This window comes from Molothrus ater, chromosome 1 (genome assembly GCF_012460135.2).
Source record: "Molothrus ater isolate BHLD 08-10-18 breed brown headed cowbird chromosome 1, BPBGC_Mater_1.1, whole genome shotgun sequence".
Taxonomy (NCBI): domain Eukaryota; kingdom Metazoa; phylum Chordata; class Aves; order Passeriformes; family Icteridae; genus Molothrus; species Molothrus ater.
Genome location: NC_050478.2, coordinates 133,169,136 through 133,193,879, shown reverse-complemented (window position 1 = coordinate 133,193,879; position 24,744 = coordinate 133,169,136). Strand labels below are relative to the sequence as shown.

At 37.5% G+C, this 24,744-nt stretch overlaps 1 protein-coding gene across 6 annotated transcripts in view; it reads right to left on the bottom strand.

Moving 5' to 3' along the window:
- RUNX1T1 (RUNX1 partner transcriptional co-repressor 1) overlaps nucleotides 1-24,744 on the bottom strand; it is a 114,759-nt gene that overhangs the window by 14,326 nt on the left and 75,689 nt on the right. For all 6 annotated transcript variants that reach the window (XM_036399775.2, XM_036399768.2, XM_036399799.2 and 3 more), the window contains 5 exons: nucleotides 22,967-23,148; nucleotides 14,908-15,158; nucleotides 13,485-13,570; nucleotides 12,652-12,853; nucleotides 4,666-4,734 (listed from right to left, as the gene is read on the bottom strand). In XM_036399775.2, the coding sequence (XP_036255668.1) occupies nucleotides 4,666-4,734; nucleotides 12,652-12,853; nucleotides 13,485-13,570; nucleotides 14,908-15,158; nucleotides 22,967-23,148 (790 nt within the window). The remainder of the gene's footprint in view (nucleotides 1-4,665; nucleotides 4,735-12,651; nucleotides 12,854-13,484; nucleotides 13,571-14,907; nucleotides 15,159-22,966; nucleotides 23,149-24,744) is intronic.

Sequence of the window (24,744 nt, the reverse complement as noted above, 5' to 3'; positions counted from 1 at the left end):
AAATTAAGACAGGATTTATGATCATTAAAAACTTTTCCCCCATACTTTAAAAAATAAATACATGAAGTTAAAAAACCCCATGAGTTTACTTAAAAAAATTAAATCACTGATCTAGTATCTTTTCTTGGACATACTGTTCATGAGGAAAAAAAATTGCTTATTAACATTAATTTGACCTCCTGGTCTGTCTTTCAAATCCGTGTTTATACTTGAAGACTTGACTTCCTGGCTTTTCTGAGCTCTTGGGCACACCCTGCCCAGCAAGACTATAGAGCATAATTAACAGTGAGCAGGGGCACCCTGCTTCATTAAACTCAAACCTTCATGCTTCTTGTAAAACAACCATGGTAGCATGAGTCCTTTCTTTGGTACATACTAGTGTCATGTCTTTTATTCCAGAAAACATGGATTGTCTCAAATTAGTTCTTTGGCTTTTGATGCAGGAAGAGTGCAAAGATTTTACTAATGAACGGTCTTTTAATTGACAACTAAAACAAGCAATTTCTTTTTTTTTTAATTAACTGCTCTAATTAACAAGGAAACCACCCTCCCCCTGAATTAGTTTATCTAATTTTCATCTTTATTCAAAGCAAAATGACAATGATTAATTGAAAATTTAATAAGCGGTAATTATTAACTTGGCAAACCTAGTACCAATTAACACTCTATTAAAACTAATTATGACATGTTTCATTCAAGTGTTTGCACTTAATTGTTTCATGCACTTAAAACCCACCTTAATTAAATGTTCTGTTTAATTAAAGCCACAGATTTCTATTAAAAATGTTTTACTGTAGATTAAAATCTAAGTATTAGAAACGGTGTTATGTGTTTGAGTTTTAGTATTTAGCCCATGTACTTGTGTGCATGAACATGCAGACACAACTTTGATGTACAGATACTCAGTCACTCTCCTGAATTACATCTGATAGCTCTGCTCAAGTTATTTAAAAAATAATGTCTATGTGAAGTCTCCATTTTCAGTTATTAAGCAAATTACAATAAAGTCTTAACTTTAAGCCTTGTATTGACTAAAACTGAACTAAGATGAAAGAAGAGCTCTCTTGAGGAGTATGTGTACATGTTACATGTGTGCATATCTGCAAGAGATGTTTCAACTCAAGTTTTCAAGGGGGTGGGGAGGGATTTAGAAATAAAACTTATGCCTTTATTTTTATGAGGCCGAAAATATGCCCTTATATTACCCTACCATAAATGTTGTTTAGGGAAAGCCTCAGGAGAGGAAAAAATCATACCCTTCAACCATACAGCCAAGGCTTAATTTCCTTTGAATATTCAAGGTGAATTAGAATTCTATCTAAGTGACAATACAGGACAATAATTTTTGCTTACGATCAAAGCTACAGCTAGTCTAATTGTATATGCAAATCAGGCAATTTATATTTAAATTATGCATTCCTATTCTAGTCCCACAGGCACACGGAGATCAGCAAAGGGAATTGGTAGGACATTTGCAAGGTGCTTGAATATTTATTACCAACTGTAACCATTCACTGATCATGAGAAAAGAAATATACACAGGCAAACATACAGATGCAATTTTATTACCATTTTCAGAAAAATGAGGCAACTTAAATACAGGCGTTTCCTGTCTATGAACTGCAGTTACTGACAAAGTGGATTTCTTTAAGAAAATCTGTGTTCTTGTTGATATTTGCTACTAATAGAAATGATCTTTGAATGACATGATGCACTTTTGTTACATCATATAAATTTAGTTTTACAGTTAGGTGTTTGCAATGGTTAGAAATGCCAGTTTCTTATAATAAACAGAAGCAAAATGCTCCAACATTTTTACATGGACTTCTAATTGCAGTTTTTCATCTCTGACAATCTACTTTTCAGTCCAAATATAGAAATTGAAAAATTATATCATATCTTCTATATTGCATAAGATTTTTGCAACACTTCTTGCATGCTCTTGCATGAAGATGCCTGAAAGTGCTTAGGAGGCCATATGCCTGACTGTTATTTTTTGATTTGCTTAAACTATGGATTGTATTTTAATATTTCCATTAAATTTGATGACAGAATTTGTATTGTGCTATACTAAGTGTGAAAATAAATAAGTTAAAATATGTCAAGTCACAATGCACCATCATTATTTCAATATATTACAAACTCATGAACACGTAATAAAACAGACAAAATTTTGTATCATTGGTCTTCTTTACAGCTTCTCAAGCTAAATACTACTGATATTTTATAGGCATGGAATATTGATAGGCATAGATATTTTATAGGCAAGCTTCATAGTTTAAGGTATGTTTGTGATATGTGTGATGGCGAAGGAGATTTTTATTTGCCTTGACAATGCTGATCTATGAAGACCAAGAAAGACCAGCACCCTTCCTTTCCCTGTGCTTCCAGAAAAGGAAGAGTGATTAGATTCCAGTATCAGAGAGCAGAAATCTGCAAGTTTTTAAAACCAAGTACCTAGGATGTGTGTACCTGCATCCTCTGTCTAAGCATTCCTGGCACAAATTCACTGTCATTTTAGGAATGCAACTGAAATCTTCCACCCCTTTGAGCAGTATTAACACACAAGAGAACTCCAGGAAGCAAACAGCTTGTGCGGAATAGGCATTACTCAGCATGGTCTGAAGTCCTTGGAGCAGACTTAAGAGAGGTACTTATCTTTCACCCAAAATGATGATTCACCAGCCAGCTCCTGGTCTCCTCCCTCACCTCATCGACACATTTGTCCACATGATGAGAAAAGAAAGGTGGTGGGCAGATGTGCGGTCCTGCGCCACCCCAACATTTTGCATCATCTCACTCTCAGGCTGACCCCGGCAAGGGTGGCCATTGGCAGTTGCTGACAAAGAGTTATCTCAAATGGCATCAGAGGCCTATTCTCAGAGAGCTGGATTGCACCTTTACTGCCTTCATCATGAAACTGTGGACACCTCCAGTTTGAGACCATCCTCCTAAAAATGCAGGAGCATGGTTTATGAAAGCAGTATGCTTTCTAATGTTTGACTAGACTTAGTAACAGATTCAGGTATGCATCCTGCAGAGTCACACTTCTTCTATTCTCCAACTCACAGGCACAATCACTTGATTTAAACTCACATCAGCCTGAAAATAAGAGACTGGAAATGGAACCAAAGGAAAAACTTTGTTTCAAAGGAACTGATGACATAGATGTTCACAAGATGACATCACAGGTCCTGTGCACTACCATTCAAGAATATGTGCAGTGTGAATGGACATCCAACTTCATAATTCAAGTCAAAATCTTCAACTAACTTGCGTTAATTATGAAGAAACTTTTTTCTTCTAATGTATTGAATCCATGAGTCATAAATAACCTGATGCCAAATTACATCAAACCCTAGATTTTGCAAGAGGACTGAAGTTTTTGAAAAGTAACAGAATAATGCTCCTCATAGCGAGATTTCCTGGGATTGCATATTTTTTTTCATTTTTCATTTAAAATGTTAACATAAATATGGCAATATGAAAATATTCTTGGGCACTGAGTTACAAAGGCTACACTTTCCTTGGACAAAACCAAGAACATGTACACAGTTTTGCTATTTTTCACAGAAAATACAATAGCTTCAAAAACATTAACATATTGAAAAATGTAGGCTTTATACAATAAACCCACATTACACACAAAACACAATTTCTTGTCTGATGCAACAAGATAACAGCATAACATTTTTACCTGTATGCTGTGTATCTAGTTTAAAATACATTGGAAAGCAGCAAGCATTTACAGGAGATTTGATCAGAAAGCATCAACACTGCTGCATATTTGCCATTTAATCATTAACTGCTGCTCAGACAGCTGCTGCAGACTTCATGGTTATACAGGTGTTCAAAAGCAGGGGGGCGTGTTTGGGTGTATAAATAGCTCCTCGACTATCTCAAAGGAGTTCAAGAGCTGCCTCCTGGCCCCTCTGAAAACAAGGAAGCTCTGATGTCAGTGTCAGAAGAGCAAAGGTTCAGCTGCAGCACCAGAGTGGGATCCTTGCCAGGAAACTCCTGTGCTCAGGCAGAGTTTCAGAGTTAAGAAAACTTTGCACAACCACAAGGTCTGCCCAGGGTGCTTTCCAGGCACAGGCAGATGCTGTCAATGCCCTGCAAACAGCCAGAGCAGCTGCAGAGATGCGAACTTGCTGACTTCATTGCACACTCTGCAGGTTTATGAGCACAGGCTTCACTGGGGGCTGACAGGCACAAAATCTTTTTTAAATTAAGAATGGTTACTTTGCATAGTTGAAGTCTTTTTTATTAACAGGTGTACTTGGGTTTTTTTCCCCTCCTTTGGGAATTCTTACTTTAACTAGGTAAGAACCCTGAAGCTTAAAAAAACCCACCCACACTAACCTCTTTTTTTTAAAATTGCTAACAGACAAACTTTTAACATATCAAGTTTCAGCCTGAAACCATTAGAAGCCCTGAAAATAGGGGTCCACATTGGAAGTACTGATATTCCCCTAACTATAGCAGCAGATGCTTCTATTATAAATTTATTTAATGTCCCGATCAGTTCCAGTTTAAGATTATTAAACACAATTTCTTCTTGTTACCAGTAAGCCCTTCCCCCGCCTCCCAGTTCCTCACATCAGTGCATTAACAACTGCACACAGCTGCCAGACGACTAAGCTGGTGTTTTTAAACAGTTCTTACCAGCTTTCTTCCAGATCTCCTCTGGCACGTATCCAGACGCAGGCCTGTGAAGGAATTCCCGATGAGATTCTGCAGGAGGAGGGGGTGAACAGGGAAAAAGAAAGAGCATCATAAGCAATGCTGGCTTGTTGAGAACAAGGCTTAGAGAAAAATACCTTTTCTCTTTAATTATAGCTCAGACAAAGAAATCAAGTGAAGCTTTTCTCTCCTCAAAACAAAGCCGATGCCACGGCCGTAGCTCATGAATGTCCCGTAGATCAGATCAATTCTTACCGTTTGAATGTCTCATCTTAAGCCAAGTGAAGATGTTCATTTTATTTTTATTTTACAGTGTTTTGAGTCAACTCTGTATGACAGTATCCACACTTTTAAGGGAGGCTTTGCAAGACAAACTGAGGGAGTGACATGCTTTGTCCTTTCTCATTGTATTTATGAAAAGGAAAAAGAAAGGGCAACAGTGCAGGTCTGGCACTTCTGCTCTGTGCAAAATAATGAGTAGTTATGAGTGCAGATAAAAGTCAAGATGTCATTCCAGTGATCAAATAAGTTGTCCACAGAAAAGCAAAGGGGTGTTTCTCTAAGTTCAGAGCTATGCTTTCCTATGTCTAAGCCCATGGTGGCAACTGTAGCTGCTAGAGTTTGAAAAACAGAACCTTTAACTTCAGGTTAAGGCCCTAAATACAAGCTGCCAAACAACCTCACTGGAGCTGAAGCTCGTAATTCACCCATATATTTCAATCACATTTTGACAGCTCTTTCTCCTTCTCCTCTTTTTTTTTTTAAGGTTTAACCTTTAGGCCTGGGCCTAAGAGTTTTGAAATCAGCAAGATCCCTTTCACAGGGACTTCAAAGAGCTAAGATCAGACGATACAAAAAGAAAATTCACTTTGGCCTGAAATTTAGTATAGAGATCCTCAGCAGATGAAATTGAAATTGCTCCTTTCAAATGCAATATAAAAACTGATTAACTATTATTCAAAGTAATAGAGGACAAAATGAAAAAAATACAACCAAACACATAAAACTAAGTTCGCTGCCATGATTACTATTGCCAGTGTGTCAGAATTCAATTGCCTAAAGAAAATAACTTGATTTGTTACATTACAGACAGATTTTAATGTTTTTGGAGGTGCTGCTAGACGTCAAATACCTGTTTGATGCCTGGGCTTGAAATATAGCAAGAATATAGCTGCCATTCTTGGAATACTAATTTTGACTAAATGTATTCAGTTTTCTATCTTAGGAGCTTTTATTCACTAACTTGGTCAAAAAGCAGTATTTTTAAGAAAAAGTGAAAGATCAGGTTTTGCAAATACTTTCTTACACCACTACATGTATCCATACAGTGCTGTTTATATACAGCAGCCCACATAAACTTAAATGCTTTTAAAAGATGACAATATTGCACGCAGCGAATAAAGGTGGAAATGACAGGAGCTTTTTCAACAGAGAGTAGGGAATCCCTGTGCACTGTTTCACAGATGTAGTTTCTAGCATGAAAATCTGCAGACAGTGACTGGGAGTACATCTTCCCATCTGACAGGCAGCTGAGTGGATTTACCCAGCTCTTCTGTTTGTCATTGAAGTATGGGACAACAATTTAAAATAGATTTTTGTTGGCGGACTTTCACAGCTCTCAAGCATAAAATAGTAACACTGTGTGTGTGTGTGTGTGTGTGTGTGTGTGTGTGTGTGTGTGTGTGTGTGTGTATTTTGCAAAACAGCTATTTATATTGGTTTAATCAACTTGATGGAGGATTTCAGACCTGATACCAAAAATGGGAAAATTCTCAGTATGGCCTGGCTTGCACAATTCTGGAGATGACTAATAGCCCTGTGTACAGTTTTCACCCCTTAAAAGCTTTTAGACTTACAGGCATAGTGCCAGTTCTGTTAGGGGGACAGAGGCAACAGCAGAAAATATTGTGTGAAGGCTCAAGAAAAATAAAGGCAAAAAATTAAACCACTCTTATTTGCTCTTCATGGAATACCTGCAGGAACAGACCCAACCAGGCTCCAAATGTGGCAAAACAAGGGGTTTGTAACATTCATGTCTTTGCTTTGTATTGAGTTTTTCTGTCTGGTATTTAAGGTACCATCCAGTGCAAGGGGAGCATAACCTTGATTTAAGTCTATGGCTCTTAGTTTTGGAAGGGGAAAAAAAAAGAAAAAAAAGGAAAAGAAAGAAAAAGGACAGAGAGATGTGGAACTGATTTTTTGGTACACATGACTTTCCAAAAATGGGATTCAATGACATAAATGACCAGATTGCCAGATAATTGTTAAAATTTCCAAAACATAAACATCAATCAAGCTCTTATTCCAACCACAAATTATTTACATGAGGAATAAGATCCTCAGCAAGAAGGCTTAAATCAAGAGCTTATGAGAGACTTTCCCATAGTTTGGAATGGTGCACAAAAAGGACAAGAAGCACTTATGAAGATAATAAAAACCATATTTTCCAAGCCAGAAAAATTTTAGTAACATGGCTATTGTTTAGTCAGTGGTGATGAGTCTGTGAAAACAATCTTCTTTCTAAGGCTAAACTACAGGAAATGACCAGAGGACATAAATTTTACATATTAATGTTTTTAAGATAGGGAGACCTTCAGCTTAAGAATCACAAAAATTGCTCATTAAAACTGAAGCACAAAAGATCTTAACTTTGACATCTAGCAATCTCAAACCAAGATTAACACAGCTGAGTGAAGTCCCTAAAATCCTAAATGTAAAAGCAACTGCAAAAAGCCATAATGAGGACAACACATAATATTAAATAACTAACTGCAGCACCTAGAAGTCAAAGTAAATGCTGCCTAGAATAAAACTGAATGAAATCAGACAACAATAAGAATAATCTGAAGTGACAAGGCAGATCATTCAGAAAAGGATATTGGAAAAGCTTTACATGTCAGACATTATAACGAAGGTTTGTTAATGGTGAAAATGCAACAATACCATTATGCAGAACAACAGTATGTACACTACTGAATTTACTTGAAATTCATGGCAAGGCATGAAAGCATGTGTTGGTAATGAGTCCAGTTCTTACTGAACCAAAGGAAAAAGATGAACAAGGAAAATAAAAAGCATATATGTATATGAGAATAGTCTGTACTTGTCTGTAAGTGTTTAAAAGAGGTAAAAACAAAAGAGACTTTTGATATCAAAAATGGTATGGGAGTTTTCTATTGTAATGTGAAATAAACTTGTGAAATAGTAAAAAAGTTGTTGGAGTGGGAGAAGAATACATTTGAAGAAAACAAAAGAAATTGCATTGGTTTCAGCTCTCACATTCTAATGAAAATTTTTGGTGGCTTTAAGATAAAGAGAAAAGGTGCTGAAAGAGAGTGACGTGCAGAGATGTGGAGAGTTGTAAGAGCAGCCATAAATATGGATCTGCAAAGTGAAACTGAGATGAAAGGCTAGGACCAAATAAATTATATGAAGTCTTATGTGATCATAAGGCTCAAACCCAAGAAAACAGAATAGAAAGACTTAGAAAGAAAAGAATTGTTCAGTAATCTCAAAGAGCCTAATTCACATTTGGAAAGAAGGACAGAAGGTAAGCTGGCAAAACAAAAGAATTGAGTTTTTTATCGCCGAACACTGACATGCAAGTGTATAACACAAAGTATTAAGAAATGGAGATGAACAGCTGATATTTTGATGATCTTTTACAATTTACTGCATTCATGAAAATACTGGCAGTGATAATAATACCCTGCATGCTGTACTGAACATTGAGGCTCAAAAATAATAGAAGCTACATATAAACAGCCCTGAACAAATTAAAGATATATGCCTTTTTATGTATTTATGTGGTTTCCATATTTCAAATGCAAGTTCTGCTTCATTCCATCCTATAATAAATGTAACACCATTAGTGGGACACAGAAAACAAACGAAAAAAAAAATTCTCAGAGCAACAAATATAAAATATTCACTGTCTTGTTTGTAAGAGTCAAGTTCAAAAATGTGCCAGTTCCACATAATGAAAAATAGAGATAGAGATCTGAAGGTGGGTATCACTGATGAGACTACCTTGCAAACCTGGTTGGGGGGCAAGTGTTCCCAGTATTTTTAAGTACATCTTTGCCCTTCTTTGCTCTCTAATACATTTTTGTGGCTATTGCAACACCCCTTGAAATTGTGTTAAAAATATAGTTGTTATGTTCTCATTGTAAAAGAAAAAGAAAAGAAAAGCCACATAGGTACTGTATTATTGAATTATCCTCAAGCAGAGGCCATGTCAGAGCTGAGCACTGAGAACACACACATGCAATGTTTCTGCAGTTGGAGCCCTACCTAACAGCATGCAGTTCACTAAGCCACAATCCAGCCCAAGCCTCCCATGCAGAGAGTGGATTAAGAGCAATACTTAATGTCATCAGTGACCAGTATCACAGAGGCTTTACATTCTAGAATTACAAGTTATAAATGTTACTGTGGTATTCACAGCATTATGGTTTGCTCATGTTGAGAATATCATGCATATCACAGCACTGCTGATTATCTGCAAATGGCAAAGGAACAGGTTTATCATCACAGCATGAATAGATATGTCTTGGCAGGAATGCTCTGGCTGACACTGAAAACATGATGGTGAACAGCTTTAGAAAAAATAAAAAGTGTCTGAAAGGGTTAACATTTAGAAATGTATTAAGAAATGGCTAACCTATGTGTTTTTCACAAATTCATAGACTTCTGAGAATCCTGGTTTCCTGAGGCAAATCCTGCAGTTATTGCACTCTTCAGTTGGAGATTTCAAACTCTATTTTGTAAGATTTCCATTCAGATAAATTCAACAGACACAAAATATCAACACTGCTGCAGACCTTCTGATGTGTGCCTGCTCCACTTATCTAGAGCCACAGCTGCACTCAGTATGGCTATAGATCTTGTTTATAACCCATGATGCTGAAGAACCCTCATCTTTAATTTATCCTACTGTGTGTATTTCAGTATACAGCGTCTGATATGGGTAATTATTCAATATTAGGATGAAAGTTGCAGTCCTGCTGCAGTATGTAGTACTGAAATTCTTCAGCAGAAATGGAGGAGTTGGATGATGTATTATTCACTTCATAGACCATCACAGTTAATCAAGTGAATATATATAAAGTCTGAGTCATTTTTAGACTTTCATAAACATGTATTATTCAGACTGAAAAGACCCTCTTACCTTCAGCACATTCTTGGAGAATAATGGGAGCTTGTAACCTGTTGTAGCTAGCTAATGTGTATATTGGATTACTTTGAATGAAAATGAATGATCAAGTATTTAATTTAATTTTTAAATTAAAAATAGCAACAGAAAAATATTGATCAGATATTGCAAACTTCCAGGCTCAACATGATTTACAGTGATGTCAAATTAAAAGAAGCAGAAAAATCCTTGGCATGAAAAAAGTCTACTGGTTCAAAATGACCACCAGAATTTTCTTCAATTACGTTTCAACTCAAATTATCCATGCTAGATCTCAGGTCAGAGTTTTTCAGCAAGACCTATCTATGAAGACTGTGGCATGTTTGTAATGAGAAGTTATCACTTCAGTGATGATATTTGAATCATAAAGAAAAAGAAAGAAAGGCACTGATAATGTAGCCATATGGCCCCCTATTTTTTCTCCCTTGCTAGTGGAGATGACAGGATGGATTTAAAGGCTGGATTATCTTGTTGAGAAAAAAAAAAAAACAGAAAAAGGTACAAAGGGAATTCACTGACATTTAGAATCTCTGTAGCAAACTCCCCAGTATGTACATGTTGTGGTACTTTAATTAAAATATTGGAGCAATTTTCCAATCCCTTTTCCCCCACTTCAAACCCAAAATAAAAAAGCCCTAAAGCATCTCAAGGCTCACAGACACTGCTTTAGTTTCGTTATACCTCTGAATGTTAGGGATTTTCATTTCGTTAACTAGATTACTACCAGATTTGAGGAAATATAAGGATTAGCTTTCCATAGACTCCAAAGTAAGCATTTTCTCCCTGTCATGTCAGACATAAAAGCACTTCTAACCAATATTTACAACTGATATGGATGCTGCATCACTGAAGCTATACAAGTTTCATGTTTGTGAGTCTCAGAAGTATTTTTTCAACCAAATAACCAAAGTGGATGTGTCAAAATTGAATGGACTCCAACCATTTCATTTGTACCCACAGTAATGCAGAGCTGACCGATATATCCAATGCCAAAGACTATGCTGTATAACTATCTTTGAAGCCAGAAGACTTTGCTGTTTCCAAGAATTCATCTTGACATATACACAAACAAATGGTAATATAGGGATCTAACTGTATGCTTGATCTTCATTTTATCTTATGTACCTATTGTTATGGTGATGACTATTTTTCTTGGATTGCAATATTATCTATAAAGTTTTGATGTATGTCATGAGTTCCAGTTTCCTTAGAGAACTTTCATTTTTTCTCCCTACTAAGTACACAAGCAGCACGGCCTTGCTCTTTTTGCATCACAGCTTCACTAGAGAAGCGAGCCACTGCTTTAGATCTATTCACAAGTGTTCTTCCTGAGGTTGCAAATGTGATTGACGTTTCAGATGCCGTATTTATGAGTCTTCCTTTACATTACACTTAGCACTGTTCATACAAGCCATTACCTGAATACTTTCTGAGAAGGGCTCCTCCAGGGACCAGACTTATTAGTGAACTATGGACGCATTTCCATAACCCTTCCTCCCACTGATTGGAGCACATTTATAGAGCTATTGACTCAAGTAATTTGACATTCACACAAAAAAGATTTGTTTGTTATCAAGAGGCACCAAATATTACAGCAGTAACTCTAGAAATTTACTAAGAGAATGATGGAGATGGGATTAGATTTTCTTCTGTTTTTCTATTTGCAATTAAATAAATTTTTGACTTGGTAAGTTATTCTTAAAGGCAAAAGGAAAACTCAGTTAAAATATAGTTGCAAAATAATACACATTCTACTGATTCTATTCTGTAATTCTAGTAATGAACAGAATTTATGATGATTTTGAGTAGATGGCATTGGATACAGACAATTTATTTTTTATAAGACAATATTAGACAAGCAAGCATAGTCTCCTGATGTCTTCAAAAGAGCAAGAAAAATAAAAAGGTATCACAAATATGTTGCTTTATCATATCTGCCAAGAAAGTGAGGAGATGGGGTAGAAAAAGGCCAAAATACTAGTAACTCACAGAAAGGCCCCAAATTAAAAGCTTGTCTTTATAGAGCAGAGTCCTCTCAGAGTAGTTGTGTGAGGCACTGTGTGAGAGTGACTGTGAAGGTCTGCAGGGGGGACAGCCCAGCTGTTTGGTCTGGTCCTTGTAAGGTGGCTGCAGCTCACCCAGCTCAAGCTCTGCTGCCTGAGCCAAGGCCTGGACAGCTCCATGGAACTACACAACAAACAGTCCTCAGACACACCTGCACAAGCTGCAGTGATGGACACAAACCTAGGAGGATCATGCATGCATGACTGTGAGCATTCCAGATCTTGTTCCTTTCTTAAACAGAAACCAAGTGCACCTAAGAAGTGCCTAGATCTTTACAACTCCATTTCCTTAGAAAGACAACTTCCAAGTTAAGGAATTTGATTTAAGAAGGTGACAGCCCTCTGTTTCAAATCACAATCCAGGAGCACCTACAGATTTTTTTAAACAATCAGGAAAGAGAAAGAGTCAGAAGGGACAGAGAGTCAGTGCACATCTCACTGCTCTGGCTCCCCTACATGACAGTCTGTCCTCTCACCCCATCCTCTCAGACTCTGCAGAATGGAAAGCAAATTACCAAGCATCACCCAAGAAACCTCAAGCCATTCCACCCAGAAACACCACTGTTTGGGCATAAGAGTTATAGTGAATTCAGCAGTCAGCAGAGAGGAATCATCACTATAGCAGAAGAATCAGAACAAATGCAAACATCATCTATCACTTAGCTAAGCTTAAAGAGAATCAGCACACGATTTTCAATGAGGATACTGTACCTAACGAAACTGGATCTGGATTCACTGGACTCTGCTGTCTGGAATGACTACTGCTGCTGTTTCCGCCTTTTTTTAAATCCTCCGCATCACTGTACCGCCGTATCCAGTAATTCAGCTCCTCGCGGTCTGCTTCCTGACATCGCCGTAGGACAGTGAGAGATCGTCTGGTTTTTTCCACCATGTCCATTATACAGTTCAACAACTGTTCACAGCAGTGGATGGAGCACAGAAACAAAGAAGAACTTTTTGTTCACAGAGTGACATAATAATAAAGAAAATGTCAGTGTGCTGAGTGCATGGGTTTTAATAATGAAGGAGTCCCTCTCTGTTAACCTCAACTATAGCTGAAAAATTCTAGACTTGTTCTAAGAATGACAATCCCTTCCTTTTTAACTGGTGATCCGACACTATACAGATAGGGACTTACAGGAAAAAGAGCAAAGACAAGGAGAAAAAAACTGAACAGGCTGCAGCCCTGCCACTAGTACTACATGGCACCAGAGAGGACACAAGATGTGGTCCAGAATTGATGCCTACAAATTTTACAAGAGATAATAAATTCAGGAACAAATCCAAGCCCCAGATCCAGTGTTTATAGAGAAAGTCCATTCCTCTATTAGCAGACTGTAATAATTAGGATAATGCAGGAGACACTTATCAGGAAGGCCTGGTATGAACTATCTAATGGGGAACATCAAGCCCTCTGATTTAATAAGCAAAGCTTTCAAAACCTGTCCTGGAATTCAGATAGGTTTCAAAATAAAAATTTTAAATTCCTATCTTGGAAGGCCTCTGTTCAGACAATTACACATATATTGATATTTAGCCCTTACATGGTCAAGATGTTTCCACTCTTCTGCCCATTCTCTGTCTGTTAGCCTGTGATCAATCATTTCTTCTTGACGTGTGCCATGCAACCCTGTCAAAGAGGAGCAAATTATGTTTACAACATTGGAAGTCCTCTATGGGCGGAAAAAAAAAACCAAAAAAACAAACAACAAAAAAAAAAAAAAAAAAAAAAAACAGAAAAAAAAAGAGCCTATAGACAAAACCATCATATATATCATATATTACCTGTTCTAGCATCAGGAATATCACCACCACCAAAAAAAAAAAAAAAACAAACCAAAACAAAAAAAAACAAACAAAAAAACCAACCAAACAAAAAAATACTTCAAAAAAACTTTGCTCTAAGTTCTCTTTAGTACTTTTCTGTACTTTTCCTCACACAAGGTGCTACTATTTTGTCCAATTTCATGTCTTCAATTATGTAAGTTCTATACATTGCAAGATGACCTTTCAAAAATGGACATAACTCTTTCAGACTATGTACAATTACTGTATACATAAATATAACATACTACAATATATAATTTTTCGTTTGCAGTACTTGAAGTCAACAAGGCAATTATTTGGTAACTCACTGCATATAATACTAGCTGTACTTCAGAGACTTGAAAAAAATATTAGTATAAACTCAGTGTTATTTCACTAAATACAGTAATTACTACCATGTCAACAGAGCATCATTAAGGGTTCATCCCTCCACAGATGTTTAAACAACATGTGGTTAAAATGTAGCACATATATCAGAGCAGCTGACAACATGATACAGCCAAGCCAGTATTTATTATCAACACTTAAGGGGAACCAACACTTGTTCTTTGCTTAGTCTCCTCTATACAGATGCTGAATATTTGTAAGTGTTCCTCTTTTACTGAAGATTTGTTTTAAACAAGGAAGAACAGTAAGTGCAGATGTGAAACAAAATCCAAGAGTATCAGGCATTCCATTAAATCAAACTGTGCTACACGGGGTGTGGCTGGTGCTTCTGCTGTTCACATCCTCCACACTCTGGACATGCCACACACAAAACACTTTTTTGAAAGATAACAACTTTCTTCTGCTCTAAGCTGAAATCAAGCTATTTTGATGTTGCTATCACCACAAATCTGACATTAGAAGAAAAATAAATGGCTCTACCTATCCTTGCCTGCCATACACGTGAGTGTCCATGTCATCCATATAGCTTTGAAAACACAGGTTCCTTCCATTTCTGTCCCTCTTACTTAAGAGACACAATTCAACCCACTTTTACAAGCACAGATCTGAAATAAGGCCATTAGAAGCAGCTGGATGGACAAACAGCCATAAAGGCTATATCTGAACTGCAGATAAAAAAGTCCTGTTCACAAAATAAAGTTACAAGGGAAACAGAAACCTAAAAAAACAATGCAGAAAATCAACGTGCCTTACCCATAGGTCTGTTTCTGTCCCTGAGGTCCCTGTGGTTGGGGTGTCTGTATGAGTCCCTGTAGTGGTGGGCAATGGCCATATCATCCAAACGATAATGCTGAGGTGGAGGTGGGGTGGGATGAGGCAGACCATTGGGCTGATAAGATAAGCCATTATTTGGACTGTACCGCTGGCCTGGGCTAATAGTGCAGGGCCGCTTGCTTGGATGCTCTGAGTGCAAAGGCTCTCTGTCAAAGCCGTTTTCTTTGGTTCTGAAAAACAAAGCAAAGGAACTTTAATTCACTTAGTGAATAGAGGATGGGAACATGCACTCCCACCTACACATGCAGCTTCAGGAACTGAAGATTGTTCCTCACTTTGCTCCAAATGTGTGTTTGGAGATGTTGCAGAACATTTCATAACACTGCTGATTCAAAACATACAAAGGACTCCTTCACCTTGTCTAACCATCCCTGTAACTTGAGAAATACTATCAGGGTGAGCGTTCTGACAGAGCCACCTAACGAGGGGCTGGAGAGCAAGCAGCCTTTGCTGAGATCACAGACTGATGGGGTAGATGCACATGCAATTGCAGAGGTGAAACCATCAACTGATACATGAAACTAGGCACCAAGAAATTCCAATATTCAGTAGTGCTATAGCTTATAGTGATTAGGAGGAACCTGCCATTCAAGAAATGGTTTTGTTTTCAAGAGGATACCATAGTGAATGTCAGTGTGCTGAAGCTCAGCATACCATGAGCTCCCATCAAGATCAATGTCACACAGTGACTTTGGGGAAGAATCGACTCTAAATGATGAGAAATGCAGCCTTCAGAGATTTTTGCACCATCTGGGCAAAGGTGCTGTGACTATCATTAATTTTGCAGGAAGATGTGGCTAGACTCAAGTCCTCAGTAATGTTCAGGACTTCCCACTCCATTACTCTTAGACAGGGGCTTTATGCTCAGGTGACTTGGAAGAGCTACTGAGGAGAAGGACAGGGGTTTTTTATGTTCTAGTTGCTCTTCAATTAAATTCAAATCAGCTATTTCCAAAGAACTCTCTACTTGACACCTCTGCCTGAGAACCTTGAACTCACCCCAAACTAATTCTCCATTAAAATTATATTTTAAAAAACTCATAAACAAACAAACAAACAAAAAAGCAAAAAAAATTTTAAAAAAGGAAAGAAAAACAAACAAAAAACCCCCAAACAAACAAACAAGCAAAAAAACCCACCCTACAGTTACTTCAACAGGTTCACAACCCCTTTGGGGAAGTTTCATTTCACTGAAATATTTGGGGTTTTTTAAACCACATGAATAAAGAAAACCTACAAAATATTAGTTTTGATCAGAAAGTTTCTTAGATATAAATATTGCAAACTGAGGTTTCATTCCTCCCTCCATAAACTGCTGTTATATTCCAGTTTTTTTATAAAAGAACTTTATCCTCTGGAATAAAGGGATGGCATAATGTATCATTCCTAGTAATAACACAATTTTTTGACACTGAGAGAAAGGTAAATTTGAGCAAATTTTCTTGTTTGCCTATTGTTAAAACCAACTGCTCTACAACAAACCTTCCCCCAGAAACCAATCAACTACCCTTGAGTGACTGTCTGTGGGGAAACAGTGTATTGTCACCCCTCAACAGGTTCCCATTTAAGGCCAATGAGAGGAAGGATGAAACCAAATCATTGCCAATATCCTCTGAGAGAGAGAATCAAACTAAGATCTTGTAACTAGCAGCAGGAAATTAAAAGATGGGCTGCATTGTTTTCAAAAGGAGTGAAGCAATTTCTCAGAGACCTCACCAAAATTACTAATGCCAGAGAAGCTGCAGGTATATATATATTTTACTAAACTGTAATTTGGCAAAAAGGGAAGAATCTTTCACCAGCACAGCAGGACATCTATTCTCATTTTGGGCAGATATAAAAGACATACTTTGCTAAAGTGGAGCACATACCTTGTTCCAAAAGAAATGCAGCATGGCTGTGAAAACTCCTAACCAAGAAAACCTGAGGTCCATCGTATATTTTTTATTAGTTTTGGCACGATGTACCTGCTTGCAATAACTCCCAATGGGTGGTGATGTTTATGACAGCTCTTCAAGACAAGTTTGTATTTAGTGGCTGGCGTGTGTTTTCTTTGCACATATTTACATCAAGTCAGTGTGCCTATCCTCCAGTTGTCAAAATACTATGCAAGCAAAAGAAATTGACTTTTCTGTCTGTACAAGGCAAACTAATAATTCACCTAAGTCCTTTAGTACCACAATTAGAATGTTCTCTAACTTAGATGGGTAAAAGTCAGAAACAGCAAACAATTAAATAACTCATTGACTTGATCACTGAGATAAAACTGGGACAAGTGGGAATCCAGTTTTCCTTTTCTGCACTACAGCTTGATGTTAAAGTCATATATTTTCATACAAATGTATATATTTGTACCTAATGTACAGGTATTTCTGTGTTTTTTTAAGAATGCTTTGTACTTAATTACCTTAACTGGAATGCACTACTTTAGCTTGGAAAACACACCAGCATATCCACTGAACTCTGACTAACATAGAAACTAACATGACTTTTGAAAATATATTTACTGAAATTATGTTTTTACTATGTCTTTTCTGGGTGTAGAAATTAAATTCTACAATTTGTTGTTATATTTTCTGCACTGACCAAATAAACAGCTTACCAGAATACCAGAATGAGACTGTACATAAACTCATTTTATGTTTCTGGCCACATAAAAATATATAAAAAGGTAACAACTTAGAAAACCTCATCAGAACAGGAACTGCTGCCAAATTTACTATATATGAATACACTGAATAGAGTGATAAAAGATGAGGTACTGAAGAGTGCCATAATTCAGATGCTCTGAATTTTACCTACTAGTCTGCTTCTGATCTCAGTCCTACTCATTCTTTTAGGTCTCACCCCTGTGGGGCAACAGCATTTTCCCAGGTGCCTGAGGAAGCACTCCTATTTCCCAGTAAATGGCACACCCATGTGAATAGTAGTTCCAAATATAACACCATCACAATTTTATTCTGCTTTCATCTGATTTTGCAAAGTAACCAGAAGCTGTAGAGTGGAAATAACAGTGAGTGTGTAGGAAACATAACTGGCACTTTTTTCCTTACGCCTCTTGGCCACCTTTTTCCTTGATGTGCCTTTAAATCAACAGTGTTGTTTGGAAAATTGTTAATATGACAAAGATGGAGTCCTTCAGCTATAAACACACAAGGGGTCATTTTACTTAAAGCCATGATTTACTTAGATTAAGGACAGCAGAATAGACACTACTTTTTAGCCTGTATGCATTTAATGGAATTTATGTTGGTTTTAGGTTGTAATTTCAGTTTTAAATTATTGCAATTTATGTATAATTTCCTGGGTAGAAAATCTGACCATGCAAAACTGCCTTGGCTAGAAAATTGGGTTTCACCTGATCAGGAGTATTACACAAATTTCAAAGAAAACTAAAGCCAGCTTACATGAAGGAGACAAAGCTGTTCATCTACTATTTGTGCAAGATGCTTTGATTTAAACTGACTTCCACCAATAAAGGTTTGATGAATCAAACAAATGATAATGCTTTGCAGGAATAAAGTATCTGTTTATAATACTGTGTTACAGAAAAAAATTACTTTTCTGCCTTGCTAACAATTCATATTACAAATTCTTTTTAAATTCCTCATAATTACACGTGGCATACAAGGAGCACAGATGTAAGAGCCGTGAGCATCCTTCACCTTACTGAGATACTGAGGAGCCTCTTCAAATAAGATTTACTAACAGTATTATCAAAATTTATCTCTGTGCCCAGGTACCTTCGACATCTATTTCATGTCATTGGTTCCAAGTGTACTGCAACCACAGCAGCACTTTCTAAAGTCACAACACAATCATAGCCACTTTTGTTTTCTTCTCACTCAAAATAATGTTATTCTAACAGAATTTTTTGTTATCCTATATCCACTTAGTAGAGAACTGTCATAAATGTAAAGTCACTATATGCCATGCTCACATGCCATGAGCCTTTTCCAGCAAGCTCAAAGGATGAGTAATTAGCACAAAGTTTTTTGTTGTTAATGTATTTAAAATCATGTGATTTATAATTAAGCATTCATTCACCAAAATAAAAACTTACTGTGGTCCAAGTTCCTTTGCTTTATTACAGTAGAATGTAAACTCCAAAACTTGTAAACAAAACACAGTGAACACTTTGTTCATGACATGTCATGAACAAATTACCAAAATGTGTTGTCTCCTCAGGTGTCAGTTTTCCTCTCTTGCAGTGACTGATGGTTCCCAGTGTTATTACAGAAACAGATTGATCTTTTTAATGAGCTAGTTTAATAGACTCCAAAATCTCACCGTGGCTGCTCATCCGTGTCAGACCATATGCACCAAGAAAACATTCAGTAAAACACAAAGCTCGGCTGTCAGATTGCTCCATAAAACCTCACATACAGTAGACTTGGATACGCAGATAAATAACAAGAATTGGAAAATGGATATGCAAAAAAGGTTCTGAAATTATAAGCAGAAGAAAAAAATACTGTATGTGGATTTTCTTCAACAAAAAATCATGAGGCAGCTGTGGTTACATGTAACATTTGTTCCACCTTCTTTGCCTAATCTTCTACTGTACTCTTCCTCTAATAGAATTAATAGTATGCAGTTACCCATGCCCAAATGAAAAATATAAATGTGTATGTATATATATATATATATAACATATACATTATATACAATACATGCCTGTGTATAACTATAGATCTATACATCTATATCATATACCTTGGGAAGTGAAAAAGATACCACAGTTTACTTCAGTAAGACACACATCTTCAATCAAAATTACTCCAGCTGCACTTAGTTCTCCTGGAAGGAGGTGGCCTTTGAGAAATTTTTTTTCATTTACTAGCCATGGAGTCACAGTAAACCCTTCCCTTAAAGTATGTCTGCTATCTTCTGCTGAATTTTTATTAGTATATTTGAAAATTACTTATATTTCTAAACAAAAGGTATGTCTATTTCCAGATGTTTCCTCAGGCTCCTCTGTAAACAATTAAAATCATTAATAATGTAATGAGTATAAAGTCAGACAAGTATTTGGTTTCAATACTCACTCAGTCTAGGCATGTTCAGCCTCTGAGGACAGTTTTTTGTGGTTGATTTACTTACATTAACCAAATTAAAAGGTATGCAGACTCCAATTCAGTAAATTTAAGAATCTTTCCAAAAGCATCTTGTTCTTTTTACTAAATCTATTGCACAAATGTTCTTGAGTGCACAAGACAACTCCACTGAACTTGGCTCAGCCAACACTACCACGTATTTTTTTCTGTATAGCTTTTATTATAGTCATAGACAATGGAGACGTAGATGTGACTAACCAGTGACAGGGCTGCTTGACACTGAACAAAAGCAACTTATTTTTTAAGCTCAAGGTAACATTCCAATGAGTCCACTGGGCAGTCTCTTTTTCATGTGAGCCTTTTTCATGACAGCAAACAGTTGCAGGGTCAAAAAGAAAGGATGGGTTTTTTTGAAACACCACTTCCCCAGAACTAAGGAGCTGAATTTCAGGCTGCAACTGACAGAAGCTGCTGCACCTTGGAGTGTGCAGGCCAATGGGACACCCCATGCTACACCCTCCCTGGACCCTGGGAACTCAAACACAGGCTCTTACCCACAACAATGGAAGATAAACTATCTACCCCTTACCCTAAAAGCTGCATGACTCCCCAAGTTGTTCGCAGCCTAAGAGAGACTTCAGTTGTGAAGCCAAAGGTACTTGGCTTTTAAGGAAAGACTCAGGAATTTTAAGAGCACCTTTTTAACTAAAAGGAAATGCTGAGAAGAAAATTCATAAACCATACCCAAATATCTCTAGGTCTGGGCCTCAGTTTTAACTAAAAGATGAAGGCTGACTTTAAAATCCAATATCTCCTGATCTGCTGGTCCTTTTATGTGCTAATCTTACATCCTTTTTATTATAAAATCAATACAGGGTCTTTCCATTACAAAGTTCTTGTCCTAGTTTCTACCTGCACCACCCATCTTCTCCCTCACAAGCAGGACTGAAGATAACACAGGTGAGACAGTACTTACTACAAAATAACCAAAATTCAACTCTGTCAAACAGGGTCTCAAAGAGAGGGAGCATTATTCCAAATGCAAAGGAAAGACTTTATTTTACATTTTTCCTTTGTGGCCTTATGGGAAATATGAGTAATACTCCTCTCCACTAACAGGAAAGAAAACAGTGAGTGAGGGCTGTCGGGAAAGCACATCCCTCTTCTTGTCTGTATTCTGTCAAGCAATACCTCACTGGCTTATGAGATAATTTCATGTGTGTCTATCTCCTTGTAGGAAAAATGCTGTGTCTGCTACTGAACCAGAGTACAGCATGCTGACATTTAAGTCATTCACAAGATATTAAGAGGCCTTTTTAACAGATGTTTTGCTACACAACTCTGCAAAGATTGAGAATATACAGAACTACTCCCAAGATACTAAATTTTGGCTTTGGAAAAATTATTTCATTGCACATGTAAGAGAATACAGGTATAATGTCCAAAAAGTAATCATCTTTCTCTTTCTGAGGTGCACAAACATGCTTGTATTAACCCCAATAGCTCCTTCAGTTTGGTCTAGTTGTCTGGAAAATCTGGTGGAAAGAACGTAGCTACATATAAAAGGAGTTTTTCTGCTATACCTTAATTTTCTTGCCGGTTCATTGTGATTTTTCTGAAACACAGTCTCAGGAAAACTAATTTCAAATACTTTCACATCTTTTTCTATCTAATGGCTATGTGACTTTAGATTTTACTTTTCACTTCTGGCTATGAAAAGTCTAAAGTTTTACTGTGAGCTTTCAGACTTTGTTTTCTGTTTATTTTTGTGCCATTCGAGCCTGTTCCAATACAAAAATGTTACCTATACAAAGTTATGAGGCTTCTTGACTTTGCAAATCATCTTTTTCATTTAAAAGGTAACTAGGATACTTGCATACCTCAGGCATACAGGTAGTGGTATTTTGCAGAAAAGCATAATAAAAGTTTTCCACACCATAAAACCCATGGCAAACAAATCAATGAAAAATACAATACCTGAGTTTCCCAAAGGTAAAATGTAAATGCCAGTTGAATTTCTAACATTAGCATAGGAAGGCACTTAAAAGTAAATAACCACAAGAGTAATTTCCTTGTAACACTGAACAAAGAACTTTATTCCAAAAAATAAAAACTGTTCCATACCCCTAAAGCCACTGTACTTCACACACATGCATTCACTTGTCCCATTTCTGCATGGACTCCCCACAACTCAACAACAAAACAGATTGCAGTGAACATTTCTCCTCTTTGAAAGAAATACCCTTATGCATATTCCATGTATGGATATGGAAATACAGCACAACAGAAGGAGTCAAAGCCCTGAGTGTGCTCTGGGGTTTGCCCTGTACTTCCCAATATAAATGCCTAGCGACTCTCCTCACATTTAATGTTGAGTTCAACAAAACGTCAGGTGCAAAGGACTTGCATATGGAGCTGGCATAATCTGCTGCTTGGCACTACATGACTGAAATACTGTGCACAAATACAGTAGTGGCTGACCATTACTTCTGTGTGGATATGACCACAGTGTGTCCTGAGGTGACTGAATCAGTGTGTGCATGTATTATATTTATATACTCAGGAATATACATGTGTATGCAGCTCTCTATATATACACATGTAGGTATGTATATGCAGACATGCATAAGCAGGACTTCTTATGAAAGGGCATGGGGAATGATTTTAAGCTAATAAGAGAGTAGATTCAGACTAGGAAGAAATTTTTAATATGGAAGGTGGTGAAACACTGGTTTCCCAGAGAGTGGTGGATGCACCATCTCTGGAAGCATTCACGGTCAGGTTGGATGTGAAGGACCTGTACCCACGTCTTGGACCACCCAAGTATTCCCTCAGCACCCACCCTCATGCTGCCCCTGTGCTGGAGGAGCTCAGCACCTTGGGCCCACAGACACTGTGGGCAGGACAGGAAAGGTGCTCACCTGTCTGGAGTTCGCCTCTTCCCGTTTTCGTTCACATCGAGAAGCAGCTCTGAGGAGTCAACAGGTGAGGTGGTGCTGGCATCCAGAAGCAGCTGTTCGTGCTGGGCGAGGTACTGGGCTGGGTTCTGCTTGGCTAGCCTTGCACAGTGCAGCAGCTCCCGCTGCAGCAGGGGCAGATTGGCCTGCAAGAGAGCAGCACGTGTTAAGAGGGCAGCTTGCAAGCAGTTTCAACACAGATGAAGAAGAAAAATCAGAAATCAGAGGAAAGCCTGCTTTGAGTTGAAACTGTTGCCATCATTCCCAGCTAGGTTTGTGGTTAGCTGCCTGAAAGGAGGCAGCCTCCAAAAGTGGCTACAGCTGTACTAAATATGCATGGAAGGATGGGAGCTTACCAAAAATGTAAAAGAAAACAGTAAATGCTGTGAGAAAACCAGGTCTAAATGCCACATCTTTAAAGAGGGAAAAAGCATTGTTTTGGCTGACTTCTGCTTTCTAACTGTCTAAAACCTGATCTCCTATGGAGCAGCTGTTTTCAACAAGTGACAATCCTTTGTTTCCCATTCAGACTGCAGTTAGTACTTGGAAAATGTCTGAAACCAGGGGATCTGCAACTCTATGAGCTGCCTCAGTCACCATCCTTTAAGGGCCTTGGGGAGAACAGGACTGAGAATAGGATTGCCCTCAGCCTTCCCATTACACTTGCAGTTGCACATTAGGATAAAGATTACAACAAAATCTCACATTCCAGAGCTTCAGTTAATCACCCAGAGGGATACAATCCTCCTCCTAGCCAGATGTAGCTTGAAGGATTTCTAACTGTTCTTTCATGGCCCCACTGGGACTTGGGTCATGGCCTGGAGATTACAAGGACTCAGACAAAGAGAACTGAAAATGCTGGTTGATCCCTGGGCAGCACATTTTGCCCATTTACTGAGGTCACACTTAGTCATACGTTTTGCCAGAGCAGGTGGAACCGTATGTCCCTTCCCCCTGCAGATATAGTTACAAATCTTGGGAAACATCTTCCTTTCTTTGCAGCACATGCCAACATAGATACTAGGAAAGGCCACTCATTTTTACCTAATTATTTTTTGTACCATAAAGGGATGTGCAATGGCCTCTCTTGTTCCATCACTATTGCACAATGATTTTTCACCTCAGAATTTTCAAGTATTGGATTAAATTTCATGACCTTTAGTAACTAAAGATAAGACACAGAACTTCAGTAGCTTCCTTTGCTTTTGAAATAACTCTTTAAAAAACACAAACAAACAAACTCTTATTTTTTAAGCAGGAAAATACTTCTGAAGTCAAAAAAGGTCTAAAAGTAATGTTCATGGAACCAAACAAAAAACACATGGTCTGAAAAGTTTTGAGCCCAGGATCTTGGTAAATTACTTTGTTAGCATTATAACAATGACAACTGCTCCAGCACCTGTTGTTACCATAAAAGCAGAACCATTGTGCCACAAAAAATGCCAGAATAGTCAGTACATATGAAACTTTTAACAGTAGTGAAAAACCTAGAAATTGCTATCAGTTATTCCTAGGATGAAAAGACAGCTGGTTGTGGAATATGGAGGTCTTTTCAGACCTGCACAGAATGGAAATATTCTGTGAAAGAACCAAATATCTATTTTCTTTCAGTTATCAGAGAGATGGACTGACTGTATTGTGAGCAGTGTTTTTCACTTGTTTTAATGTCATTGTTTCTTTAAAAAGCTCACACAGAATGCAGGTCAAGACACCCAACTACTTCAATTGCCTTGAGTGGCAGA